At 45.3% G+C, this 21,264-nt stretch overlaps 1 protein-coding gene across 1 annotated transcript in view; it reads left to right on the top strand.

The window, feature by feature from the left end:
• LOC106561689 (transmembrane and coiled-coil domain protein 3) overlaps nt 1-18,024 on the top strand; it is a 36,542-nt gene extending 18,518 nt beyond the window's left edge. Inside the window, exons 2-8 of the mRNA XM_014125890.3 lie at nt 11,176-11,376; nt 11,539-11,628; nt 11,851-11,903; nt 12,519-12,770; nt 13,122-13,571; nt 13,992-14,127; nt 15,970-18,024. Coding sequence (XP_013981365.1) covers nt 11,176-11,376; nt 11,539-11,628; nt 11,851-11,903; nt 12,519-12,770; nt 13,122-13,571; nt 13,992-14,127; nt 15,970-16,272 — 1,485 coding nt within the window. The 3' untranslated portion in view covers nt 16,273-18,024. The remainder of the gene's footprint in view (nt 1-11,175; nt 11,377-11,538; nt 11,629-11,850; nt 11,904-12,518; nt 12,771-13,121; nt 13,572-13,991; nt 14,128-15,969) is intronic.
• Nucleotides 18,025-21,264: the final 3,240 nt, after the last annotated feature.

A 21,264-nucleotide genomic window follows, 5' to 3' on the forward strand; every position in this document is an offset into this window, starting at 1 on the left:
GTGGGTTGAGTTGTGTTGGGGTATGTTGGGGTGGGTTGAGTTGTGTTGGGATGGGTTGAGTTGGGGTGGGTTGCGTTGGGGTGTGTTGGGGTGGGTTGAGTTGTGTTGGGTTGGGTTGAGTTGGGGTGGGTTGAGCTGTGTTGGGGTGGGTTGAGTTGAGTTGGGGTGGGTTGAGTTGTGTTGGGGTGGGTTGAGTTGAGTTGGGGTGGGTTGAGTTGTGTTGGGGTGGGTTGAGTTGAGTTGCGGTGGGTTGGATTGGGTTGGATTGGGTTGATTTGAGTTGGGGTGGGTTGTGTTGATTTGGGGTGGGTTGTGTTGAGTTGGGGTGGGTTGTGTTGGAGTGTGTTGGGGTGGGTTGAGTTGTGTTGGGGTGGGTTGTGTTGGGGTGGGTTGCGTTGGGGTGGTTTGTGTTGGGGTGGGTTGAGTTGTGTTGGGGTGGGTTGAGTTGTGTTGGGGTATGTTGGGGTGGGTTGAGTTGTGTTGGGATGGGTTGAGTTGGGGTGGGTTGCGTTGGGGTGGGTTGAGTTGTGTTGGGGTATGTTGGGGTGGGTTGTGTTGGGGTGTGTTTGGGTGGATTGAGTTGTGTTGGGATGGGTTGTCAATCTCTTTTAACTGACACACTGAACTGAAGAACTCAGGATAGATGACTCAGATTGGTGTGTGTGCGCGTGTGTGTGTGTGACCAGGCAGGTTGAGTTTGATGTTGCCACACCCTCCAGCTAATAAATAATACACCTACCTAACATGACATATTGACGTTTTAGACACCATTGTTAAGGACCGGAATTATGATTAAACTTGAATCATTATAATTGCCTGCTAAACATTATGAATCTAGAGCCCTCGTGCTGGAGCAGACAGGGTTAGAGTAGGGTCATCTCTGGCCAGCCCCTGCCTCAGCCACGGTAACACAAATGTCTGACACTTTTTAGGCCAAGCACCGGTGTAAATCTCTGCAGTGGAAATGGCCCATGAGACTACCCTGTGACACCCAAACGTTGCACACCCCTATAATTTCTCCTTACATTTTCAGAATCCTCTTTCCACTCCTCTCTGTTTGTTGGGCCAGGAGTCCTCAGGCCGGGGGCACCTGACCGTATGAACCCCACTCCACACACCGCTCCTCTCCCTCTGGCCTCTGCCTCCCAAGAGTATAGGCCCCTCAAACTCAACTCTGGACCTCGAAGCCAGTTTCACTGCATTTCTTCATTGTTCCCATCTAGTCAGGGACTGCTTTAGACCTGGGACACCAGGTGTGCAATTAATTATTAGGTAGAACAGAAAAGCAGCAGTCTCCGGACCTTTTTGGTTAAGAGTTGACTAACCCTGGTATGCCCGCACAGCTCAAGTGAAAATTAGGGTGTCGTCACGGCAACTTGAAAGTACAGTCGGTGCACTTTCTTATGAGCTTTGATTCAGTTAGAAGAGCCTCTCATCCAGGGAAAAGTACAGATTGTAAAAAGGAAAGTAGAAACGTGAGATGAACAGCAGCATAAGTTCTAGCGTGACAAGGAGCAAGTGCTCAGTAAATGTCAATGTACTGATTTCGTTTTTTTCAGACGAGGAGCCTATTATTCTTTCTGACCCAGTCATGTCGGGCTTTGCTTCAGCTGCAGGCTATACCATTAGTGTCGAGTCAAGCGTCGTCAATATAGCAGTCATCCGAGTACCAAACCTCTCCCTTTAATTAATCTATGTCTGTTTCTATGTTCCATATCATAGCACCTTTCAGTACTTTAATCCCATTAGCAGCTTTAATATAAACCTAAAATAGCCAAAATGATTTGTTTCGAACCAAAGGCATGAAATCAAAGAACTGTTGCCTCAAGCATTTTCCAGTGGTGTCAGACTAACATGCAATGCGTTCTGGGTAACTCTGAGGCTGACACAGACAAGTGTTTGTGTTGCTCTCTGAACTCAAATGCACTTCTTGTAATCGGACCAGACTGACACACACACACACACACACACACACACACACACACACACCTCTCTGCAATTCCTCATCAAAGAGGACTTGACCAGCTTCTCTCTCGGAGTCTGACTGAGTGGACCATTTTAAGTTTCAGAAGGATTTAAAATACAGTGTTCTGTTGGAGTTGTCACATAGGCGCCATCGTAGATATTACAATAAGATTAAACTCGTCCCTCCCAGGGCCCATATGTCAGGATTCAGGACTCTCACAGGATTCAGGACACTCACAGGATTCAGGACACTGAATGACTGATTCAGCACAGAGGATCCATATGCATTAGGTGGTCCGTTGGACCGCAGTCCAAATCCCGGGCCAGAGGCTGGAGGCTGGACAATGGGTTGTTCTCTGCAGAGAAAGAGGTTTCTGTTTAGCGAGGCCTGACACACAGTGAGAGGTTGGAGAAAGCGAGGGAGAGGGAGATGTTGAGAGAGGGAGGCTGGAGAGAGAGACGGGCATAGCTGTGGTTGTCTGTTCTGCCTCTTGTTCTCCAGTATTTCTACATATTATACAGTAGCTACATGCTACCATAGAATGACAGATACAGTAGCTACATGCTACCCTAGGCAGATATATAGTAGCTAAATGCTACGATAGAATGACAGATACAGTAGCTACATGCTACCCTAGGCAGATATATAGTAGCTAAATGCTACGATAGAATGACAGATACAGTAGCTACATGCTACCCTAGGCAGATATATAGTAGCTACATGCTACCATAGAATGACAGATACAGTAGCTACATGCTACCCTAGGCAGATATATAGTAGCTAAATGCTACGATAGAATGACAGATACAGTAGCTACATGCTACCCTAGGCAGATATATAGTAGTTAAATGCTACGATAGAATGACAGATACAGTAGCTACATGCTACGATAGAATGACAGATACAGTAGCTACATGCTATGATAGAATGACAGATACAGTAGCTACCTGCTAAGATAGACAGATACAGTAGCTACCTGCTACGATAGAATGACAGATACAGTAGCTACCTGCTACGATAGACAGATACAGTAGCTACATGCTACGATAGACAGATACAGTAGATACCTGCTATGATAGAATGACAGATACAGTAGCTACATGCTACGATAGAATGACAGATACAGTAGCTACATGCTACGATAGAATGACAGATACAGTAGCTACATGCTACCATAGAATGACAGATACAGTAGCTACATGCTACGATAGAATGACAGATACAGTAGCTACATGCTACGATAGACAGATACAGTAGCTACATGCTACGATAGACAGATACAGTAGCTACCTGCTACGATAGAATGACAGATACAGTAGCTACATGCTACGATAGGCAGATACAGTAGCTACATGCTACGATAGAATGACAGATACAGTAGCTACCTGCTACGATAGAATAACAGATACAGTAGCTACATGCCACGATAGAATCTCAGATACAGTAGCTACATGCTACGATAGAATAACAGATACAGTAGCTACATGCTACAATAGACAGATACAGTAGCTACCTGCTACGATAGAATGACAGATACAGTAGCTACATGCTACGATAGAATAACAGATACAGTAGCTACATGCTACGATAGACAGATACAGTAGCTACATGCAACGATAGAATGACAGATACAGTAGCTACATGCTACGATAGAATGACAGATACAGTAGCTACATGCTACGATAGAATGACAGATACAGTAGCTACATGCTACGATAGAGTAACAGATACAGTAGCTACATGCTACGATAGACAGATACAGTAGCTACCTGCTACGATAGACAGATACAGTAGCTACATGCTACGATAGAATGACAGATACAGTAGCTACATGCTACGATAGAATGACAGATACAGTAGCTACATGCTACGATAGAATGACAGATACAGTAGCTACATGCTACGATAAACAGAAAAATAGTAGCTACAAAACATTAGGAACACCTTCCTAATATTGAGTTGCTCCCCCTTTTGCCCTCGGAACAGCCTCAATTCATCAGGTCATGGGCTCTACAAGGTGTCAAGCGTTCCACAGGGATGCTGGTCCATGTTGACTCCAATGCTTCCCAAGATGTGTCAAGTTGGCTGGATGTCCTTTGGGTGGTGGACCATTCTTGATACACACAGGAAACTGTTGAGTGTGAAAAACCCAGCAGCGTTGCAGTTCTTGACACACTCAAACCGGTGCGCCTGGCACCTACTACCATACCCTGTTCAAAGGCATTTAAATATTTTGTCTTGCCCATTCACCCTCTGAATGGCACACACACACAATCCATGTCTCAATTGTCTCAAGGCTTAAAACCTCTTACATCTAGACGTTCCGCTAGCGGAACACCTGCTCCAATATCCAATGATAGGCGTGGCGCGAATTACAAATTCCTCAAAAAACCCAAAACTTCCATTTTTCAAACATATGACTATTTTACACCATTTTAAAGACAAGACTCTCCTTTATCTAACCACACTGTCCTATTTCAAAAAGGCTTTACAGCGAAAGCAAAACATTAGATTATGTCAGCAGAGTACCCAGCCAGAAATAATCAGACACCCATTTTTCAAGCTAGCATATAATGTCACAAAAACCAAAACCACAGCTAAATGCAGCACTAACCTTTGATGATCTTCATCAGATGACAACCCTAGGACATTATGTTATACAATACATGCATGTTTTGTTCAATCAAGTTCATATTTATATCCAAAAACCAGCTTTTTACATTAGCATGTGACGTTCAGAGCTAGCATACATTAGATTATGTCAGCAGAGTACCCAGCCAGAAATAATCAGACACCCATTTTTCAAGCTAGCATATAATGTCACAAAAACCTTCGGTGAATTTACTAAATTACTCATGATAAACGTTGACAAAATACATAACAATTATTTTAAGAATTATAGATACAGAATTTTAAAATAGCTTTTCGGTGAAAGCACATTTTGCAATATTCTGAGTAGATAGCCCAGCCATCACGGCTAGCTATTTTGACACCCACCAAGTTTAGCACTCACCAAACTCCGATTTACTATTAGAAAAGTTTGATTACCTTTGGTGTTCTTCGTCAGAATGCACTCCCAGGACTGCTACTTCAATAGCAAATGTTGGTTTGGTTCAAAATAATCCATAGTTATATCCAAATAGCGGCGTTTTGTTCGTGCGTTCAAGACACTATCCAAGGGTGACGAAGGGTTACGCGCCCGACGCGTTTCGTGACAAAAAATGTCTAAATATTCCATTACCGTACTTCGAAGCATGTCAACCGCTGTTTAAAATACATTTTTATGCCATTTTTCTCGTAAAAAAAGCGATAATATTCCGACCGGGAAAGCGTGTTTACGTTCAAAGACAAAAGAATAAAAACATGGGGTCGCCTCGTGCACGCGTGCGCCAGTCTCTGTACTCTGTTCGACCACTATCAAAATGCGCTAATGTTTTTCAGCCAGGGCCTGCAAAGCCACGATTCAGCTTTTTGCCGCCTTCTGAGAGCCCATGGGAGCCGTAGGAAGTGTCACGTAACAGCAGAGATCCCCTGTATTGGATAGAGATAATCAAGAAGGCCAAGAAATGGTCAGACAGGGTACTTCCTGTACAGAATCTTCTCAGGTTTTGGCCTGCCAAATGAGTTCTGTTATACTCACAAACACCATTCAAACAGTTTTAGAAACTTTGGAGTGTTTTCTATCCAAAGCTAATAATTATATGCATATTCTAGTTTCTGGGCAGGAGTAATAATCAGATTAAATCGGGTACGTTTTTTATCCGGCCGTGAAAATACTGCCCCCTAGTCATAACAGGTTAAACAAAGTATCCTCCCCTACACTCAATCATCTCCCCTGACTGAAGTAGATTCCAACGGTGACATCAATAAGGATTCACCTGGTCAGTCTGTCATGGAAGCGTCGGTGTTCCTACTGTTTCGTACACTCAGTGTATTTTGACAGTGAAGCTAAAATGTTAAATGTGGCTCTATACTCCAGCATTTTGGCTTTGAGATCAAATGTTTCATGTGAGGCGACAGTACAGAATGTCACCTTTTATTCATGGGTATTTTCATACATATCTATTTTACCGTTTAGAAATTAAAGCACTATATGTACAGTACATGACCAAAAGTATGTTTGAGTTTGAGTTTAGTTTGAGTTTATTTTATTTTTACAGGGACAGTGCACATTAATCAACGTTTCAGTAAAAGTGTCGGTTTTAGCCAGCCGGCTAATTTTCAACCGCAGTCCCTCTGCAGGTTATTAAAAACAATTACAATATAGACAATCATTGAGCAGTGAGCACACGCAGAGCAACATAGGACAAGCAAGACATAGCATACAGACACAGCAACATAGAACAAAAAGCAACAAGACAAAATCCATAAAAGCAACAAAGTGTTTCCACACCTCACAAGCTACAGACAACAGACAACATGGAAAGCGGCAATACACAGCTAGGGATTATGTTCACAAATCTGATTGACCTTCAGCCATGTCTTCATGCATTTTGTGAAAGTGTGATAGGTGGTGCAGTTATGTGTGGACACCTGCTCGTCGAACATCTCATTCCAAAATCATGGGCCTTTGCTGCTATAACAGCCTCCACTCTTCTGGGAAGGCTTTCCACTAGATGTTGGAACATTGCTGTGGGGACTTGCTTCCATTCAGCCATAAGAGCATTAGTGAGGTCGGGCACTGATGTTGGGTGATTAGTCTTGGCTCGCAGTCGGCATTCCAATTCATCCCAAAGTTGTTTGATGGGGTTGAGGTCAGGGCTCTGTGCATGCCAGTCAAGTTCTTTCACACGGATCTTGACAAACCATTTCTGTATGGACCTTGCTTTGTACACAGGGGCCTTGTCATGCTGAAACAGGAAATTGCCTTCCTCAAACTGTTGCCACAAATTTGGAAGCACAGAATCATCTAGAATGTCATTATATGCTGTAGCGTTAAGAATTCCCTTCACTGAAACTAACGGGTCTAGCACGAACCATGAAAAACAGACCCAGACCATTATTGCTCCTCCACCATACTTTACAGTTGGCACTATGCATTGGGGCAGGTAATGTTTTCCTGGCATCTGTCAAACCCAGATTTGTCCTTTGGACTGCCAGATGGTGAAGCGTGATTCATCACTCCAGAGAACGAGTTTCCACTGCTCCAGTGTCTAATGGCGGCGCGCTTTACACCACTCCAGCCGATGCTTGGCATTGCGCTAGGTGAACTTAGGCTTGTGTGCGGCTGCTTGGCCATGGAAACCAATTTCATGAAGCTCCCGACGAACAGTATTTGTGATGACGTTGCTTCCAGAGGCAGTGAGTGTTGCAACCGAGGACAGACAATTTAAACGCACTAAGCACTTCAGCACTCGGAGTTCCCATTCTGTGAGCTTGTGTGGCCTACCACTTTGCGGCTGAGCCGTTGTTGCTCATAGACGTTTCCACTTCACAATAACAGCACTTACAGTTGACCGAGAAAGCTCTAGCAGGGCAGAAATTTGACGAAAGGTGGAAAGGTGGCATCCTATGACGGTGCAATGTTGAAAGTCACTGAGCTCTTCAGTCAGGCCATTCTACTGCCAATGTTTGTCTATGGAGATTGCATGGCTGTGTGCTCGATTTTATACACATGTCAGCAACGGTTGTGGCTGAAATAGCTGAATCCACTAATTTCAAGGGGTGTCCACATACTTTGTATAAATAGTGTATCTATTTCTCTGTGTGTATTTGGACAAATGGTTTATCAAAGTAGTCAAAAGGTGTTGTTTATTTCTCACATATTTCTTGCATGTAATGACTATATCAAGTTTGTGACTCTACAAAGTCATTGGACAATGACTTGAGTAATTTTTATATTAGTATGCCTTTGTTGTGGCCTTGTAAAACACATCTAACCCTTGTGTGGCAGTATAAATGTTGTATGAACACAAATTTCAGAGATCCAGCAATTTGGTGTTACTAAATATAGGCTACCAAGAGCTTGATACAGTTTTATAAAATACCAAAATATGGGTACTGACAGTGACAGGAATGAAAAGAAGAAGCGTTGAGCTGAATGTGTCTATCTGAATGTGACTGTGTGTGTGGTTGTGGTTGTGTGTGTGTGTGTGTGTGTGTGTGTGTGTGTGTGTGTGTGTGTGTGTGTGTGTGTGTGTGTGTGTGTGTGTGTGTGTGTGTGTGTGTGTGTGTGTGTGTGTGTGTGTGTGTGTGTCTTTTTGTGTGTGTTAGTGAGTGTCTCTCTCTTTGTGTGTGTGTGTGTGTGTCAAAACAACTTAACCAGTCTGTTTCTGTAAGCCATACCTTCTCACTGTTTCACCTGACACACAGTCATGAGGCAGGCAGGTAGCTGTCAGGTAATTTATAATGTGCTGAAATGTTAAGTAGTAGTGAAAGACTGGTAAGTCTGGTTGGGCCACCACCACACACCCACACAAACACACACACACACACACCCAAAACCACGCGTTTAGTGATTGTTAGCCTAAGTGCTGGTCTGAGAACCAGCCAACTGTGTGACAGTTCATTGATCAAGGATAAGGCTGTGTTGTTGTTGTGAGGTAAGGCTGTGTCTGCCCTTACCTCACATTGTGTCGTCCCAAATGGCACCCTATGCCCTTTGTAGTACTCTACTTCCTTTGGGTCCTGGTGACAGTAGTGCGTTATAAAGGGCATAGAGTGCCATTTGTACATTGACTGAGGGGTTAAGTTACAACATTTCTCCTACAGTCGTATGTTTTATGATGTCTGTGTTCATCTCACATTGCCTTCATAATCAGTGTTGCAAAAGGTCAGGCTAACAGTACATGCTGTTGTGAACCTACACTGATCTTGATTTAGCAGCTTGTTGGTGGTGTGTTTGTCTTTACTGTGGTTTCTATGGTTACAGCCTTTTCACCTCACATGATAGTCAATGTTACAAAATAGTAAAACACTTAGAGAAGTGTTGAAGCTTTCTTTTTCTTCTCGTAATTATGAAGTTTAATATTTACACATCGTGTAATATTCTCACTCAACGGTTTGCAAAGATGGTCCACTTCATCTTGATTAGCTCTGTAGCAGGCTGTACTTTAGTGAAGGCCACGTGAACAGCACACTGCAACAGAGACGCTAATCCCAACCATTAGTTATTAAATGTAGGCCTATGTTTGTTTCTAGTCAGTTGTGGTGTAGATTCTATTTCTAAGTTGCCGGTGTCAGCATGGTATGTAAATATCAGATTAGTACCACTGTTTCACTTCCCTAAAATACCAACTGGATCGGCGTGATAAGAGTGTGTTGATATCATAGGAAAATGGTGCATTACTGTAAAAACAAATGAAAAACACTCACTAGCACTAGTAGGGAGGGGAATCGTATGTGTTGATGTCATAGAGAAATAATAACATTGTGTTGATGTCATAGGAAAATAAGTACATTGTGTTGTTGTCATAAGAAAATAAGTACATTGTGTTGTTGTCATAAGAAAAAAAGTACATTGTGTTGATGTCATAGGAAAATAAGTACATTGTGTTGTTGTCATAGGAAAATAAGTACATTGTGTTGATGTCATAGGAAAATAAGTACATTGTGTTGTTGTCATAAGAAAATAAGTACATTGTGTTGATGTCATAGGAAAATAAGTACATTGTGTTGTCATAGGAAAATAAGTACATTGTGTTGATGTCATAGGAAAATAAGTACATTGTGTTGTTGTCATAGGAAAATAAGTACATTGTGTTGATGTCATAGCAAAATAAGTACATTGTGTTGATGTCATAGGAAAATAAGTACATTGTTGTTGTCATAGGAAAATAAGTACATTGTGTTGATGTCATAGGAAAATGGTGCATTATAGTGAAACCAATGACTAGCTACTTTCTAGTAGAGATTTTCTGAGTGTGGTGCATTCATTAGAAACATGTTGATGTCATAGGAGAGTGGTGCATCAGCACAGTAAAACCCATGGCTTACTGTCTAGTACAGTAGGGGGATTTTCTGAGTGTGTCGCTGGGTGTGTGTGTCTTGCTCTGTCATTATCTTTGACCTAGATGTACGGGCTCCATTTCTCATAATCATTACTCATAATATGGCCATCATCCTGTCATCTGGACGCTACAGCGTAAACAAATTAGGAGCTGGGTCCCATAATATAACAGACGTAACAAATAAGGGATTTACACACACACACACACACACACACACACACACACACACACACACACACACACACACACACACACACACACACACACACACACACACACACACACACACACACACACACACACACACACACACACACACACACACACACACACACACACACACATTTGGAATAGCCTTTGTGTCAATCAAGATATGGTTAAGCCTTCCAGTGGAGTATGTCTCATCAGTCAGGGGATTGAATGTGACATTGTATTATTGTATAGCCTAGTGGTTAGAGCATTGGGCCAGTAACTGGAAGGTTGCTGGTTCAAATCCCTGAGCTGACAAGGTAAAGAAATCTGTTGTTTTTCTCCTGAACAAGGCAATTAACCCACTGTTCCCCGGTAGGCCGTTATTGTAAATAAGAATTTGTTCTTAACTGACTTGCCTAGTTAAATGAATGTATAAATAAAGATGTGTTGTGTTCCTTCCAGTGTCTGTCTGACTGAAGGTTGTGTTCCTTCCAGTGTCTGTCTGACTGAAGGTTGTGTTCCTTCCAGTGTCTGTCTGACTGAAGGTTGTGTTCCTTCCAGTGTCTGACTGAAGGTTGTGTTCCTTCCAGTGTCTGTCTGACTGAAGGTTGTGTTCCTTCCAGTGTCTGTCTGACTGAAGGTTGTGTTCCTTCCAGTGTCTGACTGAAGGTTGTGTTCCTTCCAGTGTCTGTCTGACTGAAGGTTGTGTTCCTTCCAGTGTCTGTCTGACTGAAGGTTGTGTTCCTTCCAGTGTCTGTCTGACTGAAGGTTGTGTTCCTTCCAGTGTCTGTCTGACTGAAGGTTGTGTTCCTTCCAGTGTCTGTCTGACTGAAGGTTGTGTTCCTTCCAGTGTCTGTCTGACTGAAGGTTGTGTTCCTTCCAGTGTCTGTCTGACTGAAGGTTGTGTTCCTTCCAGTGTCTGACTGACTGAAGGTTCTGTGGTTGTGTTCCTTCCAGTGTCTGACTGAAGGTTCTGTGGTTGTGTTCCTTCCAGTGTCTGACTGAAGGTTCTGTGGTTGTGTTCCTTCCAGTGTCTGACTGACTGAAGGTTCTGTGGTTGTGTTCCAGGCAGAAAGGAGCAGTGGTGAAGGGAACAGCCTGAACATTCCGGAGTCGATGTGTCGAGGCAGCTCAGAGAACAACCTAGATCTGGATCTGAGCGGTATCCCAGACTCCCAACGCTACCTGGACTCCTCCCACCGCAGCTTAGACTCCTCCTACCGCTCCCTGCCCCCCGGACTCAACAGCCTGCAGCAGAAGATCCTCCGGGTAAATGAGGAAGTCCTCAGTGAATCACACATGGACTCAAGTATTATTTTTCATTGACTGTCTTGTTGGTAATGATTTGATCATCTTGATATTTCTTAATGTCTGCACAAGGCCATAGCAGAATGTCCTTATGGGGATAGTAAAGTTCTTCTGTTATTTTAGGTGACTGAAGAGTTGAAGATTGAGCAGGAGGCTCGTGATGACAATGTGGCTGAGTACCTGAAATTGGTGAACAGTGCCGACAAGCAGCAGGTCTTTAACTCAACTTTTTCTTACCCTGACTAACACTTTTCATTTCTTGCTAGCACTGATTTTGCTGAATATAGTGGCTGAAGAAGAAGTACTGAAGAAAGTTTGATTTGCAATGATTGCGATAAGTGTTTGTTAAACCTACCTATGATGAATGCACTGATAGCACGTCCCTCTGGAGCGTCTTATTGCTGAATGTCTAATTGTGTACATGTGAAAATGCAGGTGGGGCGCATCAAGCAGGTGTTTGAGAAGAAGAACCAGAAGTCAGCCCACAGGTACTGTTTTATAATACCTCTCTGTAACTTTGTTTTTATGTTGTGAAGTGCTGTTGTGACTTGGGGTTAAATGCACTTTAAATCCAATTATAAACTGGACCGTTCAAGCCCTGAATGCTGATTGGCTGACAGCTGTGGTATATCAGACTGTATATCATGTGTATGACAAAACATTTATTTTTACGGTTCTAATTAGGTTGGTAACCAGTTTATAATAGCAACAAGACACCTCTGGGGTTTGTGGTATTTCACCAATATACCACGGCTAAGGGCTGTATCCAGGAACTCTGCGTTGCGTCGTGCCTAATAACAACCCTTAGCCGTGGTATATTGGTCATATACCACACCTCCTCGGGCCTTATTGCTTAAAGAACCCTATGTCAGAAGCATGTTGAATACCTACAGTGGTCTTGCAGAAACAAGCACACCAATACACTTGAAACGTTGACGGAAACGTCACGTTAAGTACCTCTCTTAAAGAACCCTATGTCAGAAGCATGTTGAATACCTACAGTGGTCTTGCAGAAACAAGCACACCAATACACTTGAAACGTTGAAAACATTCCCCAGCTTGATTCCTCTTTTTAACCAAACCCAGCCATGCATTTGATACAGCATCGCCAACATGCAGAAGAAGCTGGAGCAGTATCATAAGAAGATGAAGGACAGCAGTGAGAAGGACGCCAGCTCCAAACACCACAGCAGTCCCAAGGTGACCTCCAAGGACAGGCTGAGTCTCACTGTGAGCAACGTCAGCAGTGGTAGTGGACGTCACCCCACGGACAAGATCAAGACTGTAGGGCCTGGTGTCTCACTCTCACCGCCATTCTTCTTCAGCAAGCCCCGGGACTTTGCCAACCTCCTCAGGTACTGATGCTGTACTGCTCCAACTGTGTGTGTGTGTGTGTGTGTGTGTGTGTGTGTGTGTGTGTGTGTGTGTGTGTGTGTGTGTGTGTGTGTGTGTGTGTGTGTGTGTGTGTGTGTGTGTGTGTGTGTGTGTGTGTGTGTGTGTGTGTGTGTGTGTGTGTGTGTGTGTGTGTGTGTGTGTGTGTGTGTGTGTGTGTGTGTGTGAGCTAACAAAGCCCTCTGGGATTGATTATGGGTCTCAGACAGAAGAGACAGCTTGTCTCAGTGGATATGGAATCATCATGACATCATACATTGACCTCTGTGTTTCTATGACGATAGATAATAAAAGTTAATCTTCTTTTTCTCCAGGAACAAGTTTGGCAGTGCCGACAACATCGCCCACCTCAAGACCTCCCTGGACACGCCCAATTCCTTCCGCTGTGAAGGCACTGGGCGGACCCTGAGCGGCAGTGCCACCATCGGGGATGGGAAGACAGCAACCCCCGCCGCCACAACGACCCCCAAGTACACCAGCGATGACGAGTGTTCCTCTGGCACGTCCCTGTCTGCGGACAGCAACGGGAACACCGTGGCTCTTGGGGTTGGCCTGGGTCTAGAAGGGGGTTTGGGGGCTGCAGTGACACCTGGACAGAGCCTGGATGTTGGGGACGGCCAGGGGAGACTTGACCTGACCATGGAGGAGGTGAGGGAGATCAGGGAGACCCAGGGGCAGCTGGAGGAGGACATGGAGACACTCAGGACCCAGTTCAAGAAAGACTACGGTTTCATCACCCAGACGCTACAGGAGGAAAGATACAGGTGTGTTTACGCTCAGTAACTCTACTAGCACATGGCAGCAATTGGATCCCATTGCAGAGTGTTGGAGGAATGTTGTAGGAATGTTGTAGGAATGTTACTGGAGGTGAGCTACAGGTCAGAACACACAGCATTGGGAACCTCCATTTAAACAGAGTAGTAGCAGCTACAGCAGCAGGAACAACATGGCTGGCATGCTCAGCACCTTTCCTGGTACTTGTATAGTACACAGATGGTGTTAGTCCTCTATATGCCAAGCTGGGAACACAGCAGTTTCTTTGGCTGTTTTGTTCTGCTTGTCTCCAGCGGTTCTTGTTGCTATGTACCTAAATAGCCGGTGAATGACAAATCACCATTGTGTATACATTTGTATTTCCTGTTAGGTATGAGTGAATAACCCATTCTTCTTCTATTTCCTGGTAGGTATGAGCGGTTGGAGGACCAGCTGAATGACCTGACAGAGCTCCACCAGGCGGAAACAGCCGACCTGAAACAGGAGCTGTCCAGCATCGAGGAGAGAGTAGCCTACCAGGCGTACGAGAGAGCCAGGGATATACAGGTACTGTAGGAGGAGAGGAGAGGAGAGGAGAGGAGAGGAGAGGAGAGGAGAGGAGAGGAGAGGAGAGGAGAGGAGAGGAGAGGAGAGGAGAGGAGAGGAAGAGAGGAGAGAGTAGCCTACCAGGCCTACGAGAGAGCCAGGGATATACAGGTACTGTAGGAGGAGAGGAGAGGAGAGGAGAGGAGAGGGAGAGGAGAGGAGAGGAGAGGAGAGGAGAGGAGAGGAGAGGAGAGGAAGAGAGGAGAGAGTAGCCTACCAGGCCTACGAGAGAGCCAGGGATATACAGGTACTGTAGGAGGGAGAGGAGAGGAGAGGAGAGGAGAGGAGAGGAGAGGAGAGGAGAGGAGAGGAGAGGAGAGGAGAGGAGAGGAGAGGAGAGGAGAGGGAGAGGAGAGGAGAGAGTAGCCTACCAGGCCTACGAGAGAGCTAGGGATATACAGGTACTGTAGGTGGAGAGGAGAGGAGAGGAGAGGAGAGGAGAGGAGAGGGAGAGGAGAGGAGAGGAGAGGAGGAGGAGAGGAGAGGAGAGGAGAGGAGAGGAGAGGTAGAGGAGAGGAGAGGTGAGGAGAGGAGAGGAAGAGAGGAGAGAGTATTCTACCAGGCCTACGAGAGAGCCAGGGATATACAGGTACTGTAGGTGGAGAGGAGGAGAGGAGAGGAGAGGAGGAGAGGAGAGGAGAGGAGAGAGGAGAGGAGAGGGAGAGGGAGAGGAGAGGAGAGGAGAGGAGAGGGTATTTCTACCGGGCCTACTAGAGGGAGATGGATAATCAGGGAGTTCTCTTTTCATTCATCAAAAGCAGCGTGCACAGTGCACTGTATGGCTGCAAGAATTCTTTTAGAGTGGAAGAAAGTGGGCAGGCAGCCAGCCTTTACAGGGGCCTTTTGAAGTGATTGTTTGACAGTCAGATAAAAACATCATGACTGGTTGTGGTTCAAATAGGGATTCTATATGTCATTCTATGATTAGACCGCTCAACATGTTCCACCTAAGAAGTCCTGTAGCTTTAGGAAATGACATGTACTTTCACCCTGGATAATAGCTACATACAATCCTTTACCAAGCTCTGGTAATAAACGATAGATAACGGCCTGTCCTGGTGGTGTACTTGCACGTCAAGCTACCTCCCGCTACAGAAACAGCTCCTGCATTATGGGCCATTGTTATGGGCCATTTTGGCCGAGACAAGTTACTACTTACTTAACTACCAATGTGTCCTTGAGCAAGGCTAAACTGTGACAGAGGCTCTGCACTACACTTCACTCTGTGCTTACAAAATGTGTCATGAGTGTGTCTGGAAGGGTTGGGAGCAAAATCATTTGCTTTCCAAGATGAACAATAAAGTACTAATCTATTCTAGGAGAAGGAGGACTGGACTAGACATATTAAAGGGCTATATAAACTCCTTTAATATGAAATCAATCCCATTGCTCCTCTGTTTAAACCCAAGGCTATGTTTGCTAGACGTGCTTTATTGACCACTGTTTCCCTCCCTCCCTCCACCCACCCCCCCTCCCTCCCTCCCTCCCACCCTCCCCCCCTCCCTCCCCCCCCCTCCCACCCACCCCCCCTCCCTCCCTCCCTCCCTCCCACCCACCCACCCTCCTCCCTCCCCCCCTCCCACCCCACCCCCCCTCCCTCCCTCCCTCCCTCCCACCCACCCCCCCTCCCTCCCTCCCTCCCCCCCTCCCACCCACCCTCCCTCCCTCCCTCCCACCCACCCCCCTCCCTCCCACCCACCCCTCCCCCCCTCCCACCCACGTGCTTCTATTGACCACTGTTTCCCCTCCTCCCTCCCTCCCGCCCTCCCTCCCCCCCTCCCACACTCCCTCTGACCTCTACAGGAAGCTCTAGAGTCGTGCCAGACTCGGGTCTCTAAGCTAGAGCTCCAGCAGCAGCAACAACAAACTGTACAGCTCGAGTCCAGTGACGCCAGGGTGCTTCTGGGTAAGAGCATCAACATCATGCTCGCCCTCGTCACCGTGATCCTCGTGTGCGTCTCCACAGCCGCCAAGTTCGCCGCGCCCCTCCTGAGGAGCCGACGCCACGTGATGGGCACCTTCCTGGGCATGTGTCTGCTGGCCCTATTCTGGAAGAACTGGGAGAATTTTCAGCGTGCTATGGAGAGTGTCCTGGTGTCAGCCTAATGCTGTCCACAACCACACACAGCAACAAATCATCTCCGGATGGATCTCAGAGCGCAGAACATCAAAATAGTATATTTCTAAGTGATTAGAACCTACAGTGGTGAGATTCTACAGTATACCGTTGGTCCTGGTGCCTGCCTGGTGAGGGAGAATGGATCTGTCAAAACATGGTCACTGACTGGTTAATCTCACCAGCCAGAATAACACTGAATATCAAGTCAATGTGAGGTGCAAGAACACACAACAAGAACAGACATCATAACAACAGACTGCTGAGAATGTTGTAATCCTTGATTAATGCTGGTTCTCGCAATGTTAAGTCATATCACGAGAAACTACTTCCTGTTCACTCCTAAGATTTCCATTGGTCAGAAGAGGATGATGCAGTCCACAACGTCACAATGCAACATATGATCTCCGGACTCAGTCAGAACTCCATCAGAATGGTATATTTGTAAGTGATGAAGATGAGAAGAAGTGGGATCGAGCCTGATGGTTTTGGACAGGGGACTTGGTTAAAGCATGGTTACTAACTTACTGTTCATTATACAATAGAATCTCAATCTCCCTTGTCTCTGATGGGATTGATCACGGAACATAATCAAGTGTGCACAGTTCTGTTGCCTCATGGTCGGAGAAGTTCATCGGTCTTCATGGACACACACACACACACACACACACACACACACACACACACACACACACACACACACACACACACACACACACACACACACACACACACACACACACACACACACACACACACACACACACACACACACACACACACACACACACACACACACACACACACACACACACACACACACACACACACACATCTTGTTTTATGATTTGAATGGATGTGTCCCAAAAGGCACCCTATTCCTTTTATAGTGCACTGCTTTTGACCAGAGCCCTATGGGGCCTGTAGTGCACTACTTTAGACCAGAGCCCTAAAGTGCACTACTTTAGACCAGAGCCCTATGGGGCCTGTAGTGCACTACTTTAGACCAGAGCCCTATGGGGCCTGTAGTGCACTATATAGCGAGGGTGCCATTTGGGACGTACCCTATGGACTTTGTTTCATGTCTTACAGACAGACGTTCCTCATTTCTTCCTTATTGCCTGCAGTTACACGTTTGTCATCTTTTAAAACTGACTTGGTTTGTTTTTCTTCTTTTATTGGATCAAGTTTAAAAGTGCAATATGTTGTTTGATACATGTTTGTTTTTTACAACTTCTTTGTTGTTGTTTTTATTTAGAAAATCATTTATAGAGAAGGGACGAGGTGCTGTCTGATGAATCCATACCCACTAAGGCCACTGAGGTTTAGTGATAAGACAAGCTGTCTCTTCTGACGGAGACAAAATCAATCCTACGGGGTTATCAGTTTGTGTTCCCACCAGGTTATCGCTCGATAAACATCAAGACAATATAAAGACAGCATAAAGACATATCTCATGGGATTTTATTTATGCGGTTTTACGGAATTCCAATAGTAATAAATAATTTGAACAGCTGAGAAGAGTGGACTGTCTACAACACTGTGATATGAGAGGTTATTTTACCACCCCACTGAGAAACATTTTTCTCGCGACAGCAGGGTCGTTCCACCAATTCAGTGACTTTTGAGAAGTGTAATTTGGTAAAAAAACCTAAAAAAACTTTGATTTAAACAAATGTTTACACTCTGTCATAAAGAGCATATGTTCAACTTAATAAAAATAACATGTTTTACCATCTCAAGAGTTTAAATTTAAAAAATGACTATATTAAGTGCCAAATAAAGTAACAGGGTTGACCGTTACAAGGTTGTTACGATTTCTTCTTAAATCAGCCATAAATCTCCTTGTGACAGGTGGAATGGAAGCTTGTTGTGTCCAACAAGGAGTGGCAATTGAATGCAAGGTTCACGCTCACTCTTCCACCCGAAAACACCAGAAAACGGGCAAAAAGAGCAGGACCAGCTCACCTGCTTTGACTTTATGATTTAACTATTAGAGATGTTCAATGGTGCGTTTGAAAAAAATATTTTAAAAGGAATAGTTCCACCTTATTAAAACGAGAGTTCAGTTCATGTAATAGGGTTGACCGGGCGACAGGTGGCCTAGTGGTTAGAGCGACAGGTATCCTAGTGGTTAGAGCGGCAGGTATCCTAGTGGTTAGAGCGGCAGGTATCCTAGTGGTTAGAGCGACAGGTATCCTAGTGGTTAGAGCGGCAGGTATCCTAGTGGTTAGAGCGGCAGGTATCCTAGTGGTTAGAGCGACAGGTATCCTAGTGGTTAGAGCGGCAGGTATCCTGGCAGTTAGAGAGGCAGGTATCCTAGCGGTTAGAGAGGCAGGTATCCTAGCGGTTAGAGAGGCAGGTATCCTAGCGGTTAGAGAGGCAGGTATCCTAGCGGTTAGAGAGGCAGGTATCCTAGCGGTTAGAGAGGCAGGTATCCTAGCGGTTAGAGAGGCAGGTATCCTAGCGGTTAGAGAGGCAGGTATCCTAGCGGTTAGAGCGGCAGGTATCCTAGCGGTTAGAGAGGCAGGTACCTAGCGGTTAGAGCGACAGGTATCCTAGCGGTTAGAGGTGCAGGTATCCTAGCGGTTAGAGCGACAGGTATCCTAGCGGTTAGAGAGGCAGGTATCCTAGCGGTTAGAGCGACAGGTATCCTAGCAGTTAGAGCGGCAGGTATCCATCCTAGCGGTTAGAGCGACAGGTATCCTAGCGGTTAGAGCGACAGGTATCCTAGCGGTTAGAGCGACAGGTATCCTAGCGGTTAGAGAGGCAGGTATCCTCGCGGTTAGAGCGACAGGTATCCTAGCGGTTAGAGCGACAGGTATCCTAGCGGTTAGAGAGGCAGGTACCTATCGGTTAGAGCGACAGGTATCCTAGCGGTTAGAGCGACAGGTATCCTAGCGGTTAGAGAGGCAGGTATCCTAGCAGTTAGAGCGACAGGTATCCTAGCGGTTAGAGCGACAGGTATCCTAGCGGTTAGAGCGACAGGTATCCTAGCGGTTAGAGCGACAGGTATCCTAGCGGTTAGAGAGGCAGGTATCCTAGCGGTTAGAGAGGGAGGTACCTAGCGGTTAGAGCGGAGGCAGGTATCTTAGCGGTTAGAGAGGCAGGTATCCTAGTGGTTAGAGAGGCAGGTATCCTAGCGGTTAGAGAGGCAGGTATCCTAGCGGTTAGAGCGACAGGTATCCTAGCGGTTAGAGCGACAGGTATCCTAGCGGTTAGAGAGGCAGGTATCCTAGCGGTTAGAGCGACAGGTATCCTAGCGGTTAGAGCGACAGGTATCCTAGCGGTTAAAGCGACAGGTATCCTAGCGGTTAGAGAGGCAGGTATCCTAGCGGTTAGAGAGGCAGGTATCCTAGCGGTTAGAGAGGCAGGTATCCTAGCGGTTAGAGCGACAGGTATCCTAGCGGTTAGAGGGGATGGTATCCTAGCGGTTAGAGCGACAGGTATCCTAGCGGTTAGAGAGGGAGGTACCTAGCGGTTAGAGCGACAGGTATCCTAGCGGTTAGAGAGGGAGGTACCTAGCGGTTAGAGGGGCAGGTATCCTAGTGGTTAGAGCGTTGGGCCAGTAACCGAAAGGTTGCTGGATCAAATCCCTGAGCTGACAAGGTAAAAATCTGTTGTTCTGCCCCTGAGGAAGGCAGTTAACCCAGTGTTCCCTGGGCAACGTGGATGTTGAGTAAAGCAGCCCCCTGCACCTCTCTGATTCAGAGGGGTTGGGTTAAATGCGGAAGACACATTTCAGTTGAATACATTCAGTTGGAGAACTGACTAGGTATCCCCCTTTCCTTAAAATGAGGGACAGACCTAAATGAATCACTAATCACAATAAATAATCATCTTCAGAAATGACTGTCAAAGCATCAAAATAACTGGGACTTTCAACAGGACGCAAAAGACACTCAATTTGTGGAACGGCCCAGCAACTCTATTACAGAGGACACTACAGGTGTACTCCACAGTGGATAGAGGATACTACAGGTGTACTCCACAGTGGATAGAGGATACTACAGGTGTACTCCACAGTGGATAGAGGATACTACAGGTGTACTCCACAGTGGATAGAGGATACTACAGGTGTACTCCACAGTGGATAGAGGATACTACAGGTGTACTCCACAGTGGATAGAGGACACTACAGGTGTACTCCACAGTGGATAGAGGACACTACAGGTGTACTCCACAGTGGATAGAGGACACTACAGGTGTACTCCACAGTGGATAGTGGATACTACAGGTGTACTCCACAGTGGATAGAGGATACTACAGATTTACTTCAAGATGAGCCTTGAAAGGAGTCTATGGACTGATGTGTGATTCTGAGTCTGAGGAGAGACTGGTATGAGGACTAGGATCTAACTGGTATCTGTGTGAGGACTTTCCATGACCAATACGGACCATATCTAATATTTGTTTATTTTAATAACCTTTCACCTCTAGTTTGTTGGTTTGTTTGTGTTGACCTCAGACAGGTTAGTTGTTGTTCATCTGCTGCTGACTATTTGCAATATGGGATTCTGGTAACGTTTTATTTTACAATCCGGTTTAAGATGGTATTAGGGTTACAATATTCAGGTCACTCCAGAAGCGGAATTTTGCAACCCTTAGATGGTACTTGATTGGTTCAATGAATCTCAACGAAACCGAAGTGTTATATGCAATTATCACGTAATTAGCGTTTTAATTTGTAAGTAACTACCCTTCCTGCTTAACGGTGGGTTGTAAAATGAAACATTACTGAGATTCTTTGTTTCTCCGTTTTGATACACCTGAAAATGTACATGCAATGATCATGAATTTGATTTGACCTGTTGTTTTGTTCTCATGTATTATGTGCCTTTCTGTATGTGACAATTCTGTTTAAATTAAACAAACATTTTTAATCAACAAACCACTCCATGATTTTTTTATTTATTTAACTAGGCAAGTCAGTTAAGAACAAATTCTTATTTACAATGACAGCCTACCGGGGACAGTGGGTT

Source organism: Salmo salar, chromosome 10 (assembly GCF_965601325.2).
Source record: "Salmo salar chromosome 10, fSalSal1, whole genome shotgun sequence".
NCBI classification, from domain to species: Eukaryota; Metazoa; Chordata; class Actinopteri; order Salmoniformes; family Salmonidae; genus Salmo; species Salmo salar.